Source organism: Lutra lutra, chromosome 17, assembly GCF_902655055.1.
Source record: "Lutra lutra chromosome 17, mLutLut1.2, whole genome shotgun sequence".
NCBI classification, from domain to species: Eukaryota; Metazoa; Chordata; class Mammalia; order Carnivora; family Mustelidae; genus Lutra; species Lutra lutra.
In genome coordinates, this window is record NC_062294.1 from 50,018,497 (window position 1) to 50,028,291 (window position 9,795).

Sequence of the window (9,795 nt, forward strand, 5' to 3'; positions counted from 1 at the left end):
GTCCCAAGAACTGTGGGAAGCCGTGATTTCGTGGCTCTGTGAGCGGAGTCCAGGCGCAGGGCTGTGTCGCTGTCAGCCTGCGGGGGAGACCTCAGCTCTCTGAGTGACTGCGGCTGTGTGCCCTGGCTGGGTGGGATGGGCAGGTCAGTGGGAGAGACTGTGACCCCGGCTCCGTGACTGCTCTTCCACATGACGCTGAGTGATTCTGATCCTCGTGCACCACTGCCCCCCCTCCCAGGTCTCTGTCCCAGAGCTCCCCCTCCTGTTCCCTGGCCCCGCCCTCTCCCACCACCCCAGGCTGTCACCTCTTCCAGAGCCCAGGCGAAGGAGGCTGTAGAGGCAGCAGCAGAGGCGGCAGCGGCAGCGGCTGGAGTGAGTTACCAAGAGCAGATCTGGGACAGGTGAGGGCTTTCCCGATCCCAGCCCGTCCCCCCGCCCCCATGTTCCACTCAAGCCTCTGGGGTCCCTGTTTCTCTGTTTCTTAGCCCCTGCCTTTGTCTCATTGTCTCTCTGTGCCTGTGTTCTCTCTTCTCCAGTCTGCCCGTCTCTTCATATCTCTGTCTCCATGTCTCCCCATCTCTGTTTAGCCTCTGGATGGCTCTGTTTCTGTACCTTCATCTCTCCTTGCCCCATTCTCTGTGTCTCTCTCTATGTCTCTAGCCCCTCTTTGTCTCCTAGCCCACACTGTATCTGTCTTTTGCTCTCTGATCTCTTGCTGCGTGTCTCATTCTGCTCAGCCTGTATGTCTCTCAGTCTCTATTTCTGTTTCACCCATTTCTGGGGCTCTGTCTGAGATCTCCTCTGCTTCCCCCTTTCTCCACAAAGTGCTGTGGGGGGAGGAATTGGGGTTAGACTAATTTTCAGGCATCTGGGCCCCTCTCCTCATCTGGGCAGGGTCTGACTCCTCTCTGGTCTCTAGGGAAAGGGTTGTTCCGTTGACTCTGGGCTTTATGCACAGCCGGCAAGTTTTATAGGGTCGGGATCCTATTTGCCATTTGAGAACCCTCTGGGCTTAGACAGCGGGAGCCCTGAGGGTCTTTCCAAGCTCCACGCTTGACGGTTACTGTGCCCTCCTCTCCCAGGCAGTCCCCCAGGTTCCCCAGAATCTCTAGGTCTAGACTCCCGGTGACATTAGCGCTTCCACCCCGGGCAGCTCTAGGGCAACCTCGCCCTCAGCAAACACCCCCCTTCCCCCGCCACTGCCCCAGCAACAGTTGGGGGCGGGCCTGGGAATCACGTGCTGGATCTTGGCCACTTCCACTCCCTCCCCACCCCTCAATTCACCACTCGTGGGGAAGGAGGGGGGCACTGCCTCCTAGTCCGCCTGTTCGAATCGCGGAGCGGGTGGCGCTGGGGCTGGAGGCGGAGGGCGAAGGCTCCTGACTCTGTGCCCTGACCCTCTAGGCCGGACTGCCCCTTCTAGACCAGCCCCTCCGCCCCCGATGCCCCGCCGCCCTCATGATGCTGAACTGTCCGCCTTGGCGGCTGCTGGTGCTGCTCTTGTGGTGGGGGCCGCTGCTCCGGAGGGCGAAGGTGAGGACCCCGACGAACCACAGGAGTCCAAGGCTAGAAGGGAGGTCTGGGGACAGTTTTGAGGCTCCCGCCACAGCAGAGAGACTTTTAAGACTGCCCACCTGTCCAGATTCAAGTTGTTTCCAGTCTCTCTTCCTTCCCCCTCAAATCCTCTTGATGATTTCCAGCGGCTCCTTCCCCTAATTTTCCTGAAGGTTTTCAGCCCCTTCCCCCCCACCCTCCCCAAGTAACTCTCCTGGTCTAGGCATCACTTAAGACCTAGAAGAGGTTTCTAAGTCACCCAAGACTCCGGGACAGGACAGGGCAGCCTCGTCAAGTCTCTGTAGGGTGTTTCTAGCCCACACCAACCGTGCTGTCTAGGAGGCGGGGGTCGGTCGGAGTTGGGGGGGTCTCCCTCCTCTCTTTCCATAGACAGGCTCTGTCGGGGAGACGGCGGGGGAGCTGTACCAGCGCTGGGAACGGTACCGCAGAGAGTGCCAAGAGACGCTGGAAGCCTTGGACCCCCCAGCAGGTTTGACTAGGCAGGCGGAGACTGGGGCGCAGGGGAAGGACTGGGGCTGAGAGGGGTGTGCTTGAGGCGGGGCTAGGATTGACTGACGGAGCCTGAGGAAGTCTGGGGTAGAGGTGGGCTGGGTCGGAGTGGCCTGTGTGATGCTTGGCTTCGGTGGGAAGGACCTAGACCTGAGTGGCTGGGGAACTGGGGCGCAACGTGGATTAGTGGTAGAAGCCCGGGTAGAAGCTCGGAGTCTCCCGCGGGGCTGCAGTCAGGTGGGTGGAGCCTGAGTGGACGGTGGATGGGGCGGGGCCGGGGGTGTCTGGTGGGAAGGGCTGTGACGGAGCCCGGGACTGGACGACCCCAGGTGGGCGGGGCCAGGGCAGAGCTTGCTTGGGAACCGCGGAGAAGCCTTGGTCTGTGAGCGGTTCATCCACCCGATGTCTGGCCTCGACGCCCACCTCAGGCCTCGCCTGTAACGCGTCCTTCGATATGTACGTCTGCTGGGACTACGCTGCCCCCAACGATACTGCCCGTGTGTCCTGCCCCTGGTACCTGCCCTGGCATCGTCATGGTGAGGCATCCCCTGGACCCCGGGCCCACCCCTGACAAAATTAGCTCCTGCCCCTTCCCTAGACACCACTCCCAGGAGTTTGCCTACACTTGATCTCCAGCACCTTTCTGTCCAGCTGGGTGTCTCCCCCTGCCTGACCAACCCTGGCTCTGTCACTTAATGCCCCTTCTCTGTCTCTTTATCTCTCTGAGGACCAAAGAGTTCTTATTTTCTCTGGGCATCTTGGTCTTCCTGTCCTAACTAGCTGTTTGGCCTACAGCAACTTACTTAACTTCTTTATGCCTCAGCTTCCTCTTCTGTAAGATGGGGTTGATAGCGGTATCATTTTTATAGGCTTGTTATGAATATTAATTTAATTATACACATAAGGGTTTATTATCAGCACATCACTTTGGCTATCTCTGCCTTTGTATTACTTTTGTCTTTCTGTTTCATTCTCTGTGCCTCTGACCCCTTCTTTTGTTTCCCCCACAGTGGCTGAAGGCTTTGTCCTCCGCCAGTGCGGCAGTGATGGCCAATGGGGACCTTGGAGAGACCATTCGCAGTGTGAGAATCCAGAAAAGAATGGGGTCTTTCAGGTAAGAAGCAGTGAGGGATTCAGGTCAGGATGTGCAGGGAGAGATGAAAAGGCAGCTGCCTCAGGCCAAGCCTGAAACCCCTTATACTATTCAAGATTCTAGGTTCCAAGCAATAGAAACCCAGCTTAAACTTGCTGGGTGGAGAAAGAAGGAGAAATGTATTGGCTTCTGTGATTGAAAAGTATAAAGTATCAGCTTCAGGCACAGCTGGATCTAGATGCTCAATGATGTTGGGAATCTTTTTGTCTCTCAACACACCATGACTTTGTTTTTCTCTGTGATGATCTCATCTGTTCTGTGGGATGGAAACTGTGGTCCTCATTATTTAGCACCAGGCTCCCAAACAAGACTGGGAGACTGAACTGTGTTCTTAATAGCTCTAATGTAATGTCCCAGGACCAATAATTTGGGTCATGCATCCAGCTTGCCATAATCACTGTGTATGTATGTGTGTGTGTCTGCACGTGTAGGAGGTTATAGAGAATGTTGGGCAGGAACAAAAAGCGGGGTCCCTTTCTGGTCCTGAGTGGAAGCACTGAACTGTTCCTGTGTCCTCCTATCCTCCTGCAACCCCCACTCCCCGACCCCGACCTAGGATCAACGGCTGATTCTGGAGCGGCTGCAGGTCATGTACACCGTGGGCTACTCCCTGTCCCTCGCCACGCTGCTGCTAGCCCTACTCATCTTGAGTTTCTTCAGGTGCGACCTCCAGCCTTGAGTAACAGCAGCAGGGCCTGGGCCTCAGTGTACCCAGTAAGATGGTGTGGTCAGGCTCCACGAGCGACAGGCCTCCAATGGGGTTCTGCGGGAAGGGCGGGGAGGTGATTTAAGGGACTCTGTGTGGCCGAAGACAGGTCTCCAGGGGTCCCCAGACTGTGTCCCAAATCCCGTAGGCGGCTACACTGCACTCGCAACTACATCCACATCAACCTGTTCACGTCTTTCATGCTGCGGGCGGCAGCCATCCTCACCCGAGACCGTTTGCTACCTCCACTGGGCCCCTACCCCGGGGGCCAGGCTCCTGTCCCGTGGAACCCGGTGAGCAGCACCCCTCTCTTTCTCAAATTGGGATTCTGCCTCCTCTGGTGGGGCCAAGAGGCTGCCAGCCCATTTACTACTTCCTACACCATCAACAGTTTCTCTCTCTTGACCTCTCCAAACACATTTGGAGAGGGGTCCTCCCGACTCAGCCTCCTCCATCACCTGCCCCATCACCTACTATATGGGACTTTTCCCTTACTTGGCTCTCATTATCTCACCCCTCCTGGGTGGAGGAGTTCCCGTGCTGGAGGGACAAGGGTGACGGGGTGGGAGAAACTTTTTGATAGGTGAAGTAGTTGAGTTCAATTTTTAGAAGGTGATGAGGTGGGAGAGACCATATTTGGGGGCCCATGTGTGGGGTGGGGTGTGGTGGGGGAGGGGACTCTGATAGCAAGATGGAAGATACCAGTTGTTAAAGAGGTAAAAGCGGGACAGCTCACAGAGGGGAAGAGAATGGAAGAGAGAAATCAATCCCAGACACCAGACTCTGGTGCTGCAGAGCGGGAAGTGAATAGTGGTTGGCAGATGGAGGCAGAAGGACGACCAGGTGGAGGAGGAAGGTTTGGGGACACCCTGGAGGCCCTGACCGCCCCCTCCCCCTGTCTGGCCAACCCCTAGGCCCTCGCTGCCTGCCGCACAGCCCAGATCGTGACCCAGTACTGCGTGGGTGCCAACTACACGTGGCTGCTGGTGGAGGGTGTCTACCTACACAGTCTCTTGGTGCTTGTGGGAGGTTCCGAGGGGGGCCACTTCCGCTGCTACCTGCTTCTCGGCTGGGGTGAGCCCCGACCCTGTCCCCTGCCCAGTCCCGTGCGCCTTCACTCCCCGACTCCCCTGCTGGTCTCCCTCAGGGGGTCTCCTCCCCTTTCTGGGCTTCTGCCTCCCCACCCCGGCGGGGGAAATTCCGCGGGTCTTGGGCCTGGCGGGGCCCGTGCGCGCGCTGACAGCTGCGGCGGGGTGGGGGGCGGGGGTCGGGTCTGCACAGGGGCCCCCGCGCTTTTCGTCATTCCCTGGGTGATCGTCAGGTACCTGTACGAGAACACGCAGTGAGTCTTGGGGTCTGGGGTGGGGCCTGGGAGGCGGGCGGAGCTTTGAGGGACTGGGGCGGGTTGTGATGGAAAAGTGGGGAGCTTTGAAGGGCACGTGCAGGCAGGGGCTTGGAGGGGATGGGTAGGATCTAAAGGAATGGGGAGCTAGGAAAGATGGTGTCCTGGAAGGAGGGGGGGCGGAATGGGGGCGGGGCCTGCATAGTAGCAGGCGGGGCTTCAAAGGAACATGGGTGTGGCATTAAGGAAAGTGGGCGGAGCTGGCGAGAGAGGGTGTGTGATCCAGGGAGACGCGGGTTTTTCTCTTAGCTCCACTCTTCCTCCCCCAGGTGCTGGGAACGGAACGATGTCAAGGCCATTTGGTGGATCATACGCACCCCCATCCTCATGACCATCTTGGTACGGCCGACCCTGACTCCAGGCCACCCTCTGGAAACGCTCACCCTGGGAAACAGGGCGCCACCCTCTGCCTCCCAGGATGACTCAGCCTCTATCTCTCCCTGCAGATTAATTTCCTCATTTTCATTCGCATTCTTGGCATCCTCGTGTCCAAGCTGAGGACGCGACAGATGCGCTGCCCCGACTACCGGTTGAGGTGAGGGAGCAGGGCTGGGATGGAGGGAAAGGGGCGGGTGCGAGATGGAGGACCTGGGTCTACGGGACCACTGCCACCCTCTACCCCCAGGCTGGCTCGCTCTACGCTGACGCTGGTGCCCCTGCTGGGCGTCCACGAGGTGGTGTTTGCTCCGGTGACAGAGGAACAGGCCCGGGGTGCCCTGCGCTTCACCAAGCTCAGCTTTGAGATCTTCCTCAGCTCGTTCCAGGTGCTAAGGCGCTAAGGCGGGTGCAGGGGCTATACCCTTCGTCCTGGGCCCCTCCTCCCCAGGCACGGGGTCCACAATCGTCCAGTGATGCGGCCCCTGAATGGGGTGTGAACATGATCACGTGTTCGTTCAAACATTCTGCACAAAACTGGGCTCGCTCTGTCCTGAGCTGGGGAGGCGGACAGACCAGGAAGCCTCAGCAGCACTGCCCCCTAGTGCAGATGGAGGGCTCTGCAGCCCCGCCCGACCAGGGCCAAGTTCAGGTTCTGCCACTTCACCGCTCTGTGGCCTTCTAGAGTCTGAGCTACGGTGAGGTAAATGGGGTGCCGACGGCCCAAAATGTAAGGAGGCACTCCAAAATTTAAGGCCAACCCTGCACTTGCCCTGCCTGACCCTAGTCACCATGCCGCCTTTCTTTGTCGGGCCTCAGTTTCCTCATCTCTAAGTGGGAACAATACTAATCTCACCTCACAAGGCTGTTCATTCATTAAATTCGGCAGAAATGTATTGAGCCCTTACTGTGTACCAAGCACTCTTGGAGGCCAAGAGCCAAATGGTGCCTAACCTGTAGCGGGAGAGACAGATGCTAAACATGCTATATAAATAAAATATACAGAGTGTCAGACGGAGAGATGTGCTTAGAAGGGAAGGAGCAAGAAAAGAGAGGAGCAGATAAAATATGGGGTTATAAACAGCTGGTGAGAGCCTCACCAAGAAGACATTGGAGCAGAGACCTGGAGAGAATAAGCCAGGCTGGCAAATATTTGGGGGAAATGTTCCAGGAAGAGAAAAGTCAAGTGCGAGATCCCCAATATGGGAGAGAGTACCCTTCCTGATGGAAGAAGGGCAACATGCCCGAGGCGGTGGGAGCCAGAGGCAGCAAGGGGGGACACGACAAAGAAGTGAGGTACCCAGGCAGATCCTTGGGCCAAGTGAGTACCTTGGCTTTGACCCAAGGGAGTCAGGAGCCATGGGAGCAGAGGGATGTGATCAGAGTTAGATTTTTAACAGGATCATGGAAATTAATAGCAAAATTTGTAAGATCTTAACATAAAGAATTGATTTGTATTACTCTATCAAGTAACAATAGTAAGTAGATTTTATTTATTTATCTTTAAAGATTTTATTTGTTTATTTGACAGAGATCACAAGTAGTCAGAGAGGCAGGCAGAGAGAGGGGAGGAAGCAGGCTCTCCATGGAACAGAAAGCCTGATGTGGGGCTCGATCCCAGGACAATGAGATCATGACCTGAGCTGAAGGCAGAGGCCCCAAACCACTGAGCCACCCAGGCGCCCCTATTTTATTTTTTAAAAATATTTTATTTATTTATGTGATAGACAGAGATCACAAGTAGTCAGAGAGGGAGGCAGAGAGAGAGGAGGAAGCAGGCTCCCCGCTGAGCAGAGAGCCCGATGCGGGGCTGATCCCAGGACCCTGAGACCATGACCTGAGCTGAAAGCAGAGGCTTTAACCCACTGAGCCACCCAGGTGCCCCGTAATTAGATTTTATAAAGTTTATATGTAAAATGTATACTTATATAAAGAGAATTCTTAAGTAAAAATAATTTATTAATATATGTAATATATATAATAATGTTATAACAAGTTTAAGGTTAACGCTATGTACCAGGCACTCCAGCTTCCTACATATTATTACAATTCTCACAACCACCACTGTATTATGACCCCATTTTCCAGATGAAGAAATTGAGGCCCAGAGGGGTTAAGTGCTTGCCCAAGTGGGTCAGAAAGTGGGGAAGCAGTTCTCATATCTTGGCAGCCTACCTCCAGGGTCCCCTGTTAACCCCCTCATTGCTCAGCAAACCCGGGAGGGCAAGGGAGGCGAGGGGCGAGGCGAGGGCAAGCGGGGGCAAGGGAGAGGGTGATTGAAGCGGTCTAGGACTGGGGTGGCGGCAGCCCAGGTGGTTTGGGACCCGGTAAGGAGCCGAGCTCACTCGGAGGGTATCTGCGATCGTGCCCCCACTCTCCGGTTAACCTCTACGCCTCCTCCCGGCAGGGCTTCATGGTCAGTGTCCTGTACTGCTTCATCAACAAGGAGGTAGGGACAGCCCTGGCTCGCCGCCCGCGCCCTCTGGCGGCCGCGCAGGGAACGGACGGGAGCGCGGGGAACTTTCTGAGCGCGGTCGCCCTGCAGGTGCAGTCGGAGATCCGCCGCTGCTGGCACCGCTGTCGCCTGCGCCACAGCCTCGGGGAGGAGCGCCGCCAGCCATCGGAGCGCGCCTCGGGGATCCTGCCCTCCGGCTCAGGCCCCTGCCGGGGCGCCCCTGACTGCGCCCTGTCCTTGGGGACCCTCCCAGGGCCTGGGGATGAGGCCAGCCGGGTCTTGGAAAGTTACTGCTAGGCAGCGGCGTGCTGTGTCCATTCGAGTTCGCATGCATTTGTTGAGAGCCTACTGTGTACCAGGCCCAGCATGGAGGGCGCTGGAGAAACTGGGGTGCGGTGGGAGGGGGAAACAAGACAAGGTCCCTGTTCTCCTAGAGTTCACAGGTCATAATGGGGCGGGGGTGGGCAGCTAAGACAGATGAGTTAGACACACACTCTGGAATGGCTAATGAGGGAAAATTGGAAGGGAGCCTAAGGTGGTTCAGGAGGGCATCTCTGAGGAGGTGCCACTTAAGCCATGCCTGCAAGAGGTGAAGGAGACCCTTTGGGAAGAAGATTCTAGGCTGAAGGAACAGCATCTGCAAAGGCCTTTCCACAACAAAGAGCTTGGCGCTGCCTGAGGACCAGACAGGACCAGACGCTGCCATGTGATGAGACAGATTACTAGGGACAAGAGAGGTAGCTGCGGAGGGGTGTGAAGTGGTCGGGCGCCGGTGGTATTTAAAGGCAGAACTGAGAATTTGCCATTGCTTTGCAGGAGGGAAGTGTATCAAGAGAAGTCAAGGAAGCCTCCTAGGTTTGGGATGGTGGAGAGAGAGAGATGGGGTCAGGGTGGGGTGAGCCAGGTGCTCTCTGGGCAAGTCAGCCTGGGAAAAAGGCCCTGGAGCTCACAGGAGAGGTGAGAGATGGAAAGAGAAATGTGGGCAGCACTGGGGGGGCCAGAAAGGAGGGTTTGGTGTGTAGACTAAACAGGAGCCATTCAGGGCAGGCCTCAAGAGCTGAAAGCAGGACCGCTGCTGGCTGGGGTCCCGGGGAAGGGTGTGGTGGATGCACCTCCCCCATTCCTTTGCAGCCCCTGGGGAACTAGGAGAACTAGGGAGAAGCGGACAGCCTGTATCTGGACCACCTGTACACACAGAAGACTCTCGCTCCTAAATCCGTCCGCCACTCAGATCTACACTCAGATCCAGTTAGCACCTGGGTGTTGGTTTCCTTAGGGTCCCCAGCCCCTGGACAGATGTGCCCCGCAGCAGCTGGAGTCCTTCAAGCTTGGGATCGTGCTCTAAGGCCTTGTCATTCAAGCTTGAGAAACAGCTCTATCTTTGTGCATGGGAGGTGTGTGGGAGAATCTTCTTGGTCAGGGCATCAGGAGAAACAAGAGGCAGGCTGTCCCCCCGCCCCCCCCCCCCCCCCCCCGTGGGGACCTTGTAGTCTCTGCAGCCATGTGCCGCCCCTGTCCCCCATGCCTAAGAGAAAGCCCTGCTGGGATTGCTCATGTGATCTCCCCGTACTTAACTATTTACAGTGTATACAATTAAAATCATGTGTATGTGCCAAACATTTTCCCAGGGCTGCTTCTCT

At 56.7% G+C, this 9,795-nt stretch overlaps 1 protein-coding gene across 3 annotated transcripts; it reads left to right on the forward strand.

Annotated features, from left to right (window-relative positions):
- The first annotated feature begins 273 nt into the window (after positions 1-273).
- On the forward strand, positions 274-9,066 carry GIPR (gastric inhibitory polypeptide receptor). Of its 3 annotated transcripts, XM_047712000.1 has the most exons (14): positions 274-401; positions 1,405-1,533; positions 1,945-2,044; positions 2,493-2,600; positions 3,075-3,178; positions 3,774-3,877; positions 4,072-4,216; positions 4,838-4,997; positions 5,205-5,265; positions 5,595-5,664; positions 5,772-5,860; positions 5,951-6,089; positions 8,108-8,149; positions 8,246-8,594. In XM_047712000.1, the coding sequence occupies exons 2-14, from the start codon at positions 1,459-1,461 to the stop codon at positions 8,450-8,452; spliced, it is 1,404 nt and encodes a 467-aa protein (XP_047567956.1). In that variant the 5' UTR covers positions 274-401; positions 1,405-1,458; the 3' UTR covers positions 8,453-8,594. The 3 variants fall into 3 exon arrangements, with proteins under 3 accessions (XP_047567956.1, XP_047567955.1, XP_047567957.1); XM_047711999.1 differs by having other exon boundaries at positions 8,108-8,594; XM_047712001.1 differs by lacking the exons at positions 274-401; positions 1,405-1,533; positions 1,945-2,044; ... (1 more) ...; positions 3,075-3,178; positions 5,951-6,089 and having other exon boundaries at positions 3,235-3,877; positions 5,245-5,265; positions 8,246-9,066.
- Positions 9,067-9,795: the final 729 nt, after the last annotated feature.

Bases quoted from the DNA above. Each gene is read 5' to 3' on its own strand.
- GIPR (XM_047711999.1), top strand. From the start codon at position 1,459: ATGATGCTGAACTGTCCGCCTTGGCGGCTGCTGGTGCTGCTCTTGTGG. The intron at 5,266-5,594 runs GTGAGTCTTGGG...TTCCTCCCCCAG, and splicing joins TACCTGTACGAGAACACGCA to GTGCTGGGAACGGAACGATG. The intron at 5,861-5,950 runs GTGAGGGAGCAG...CTCTACCCCCAG, and splicing joins TGCCCCGACTACCGGTTGAG to GCTGGCTCGCTCTACGCTGA.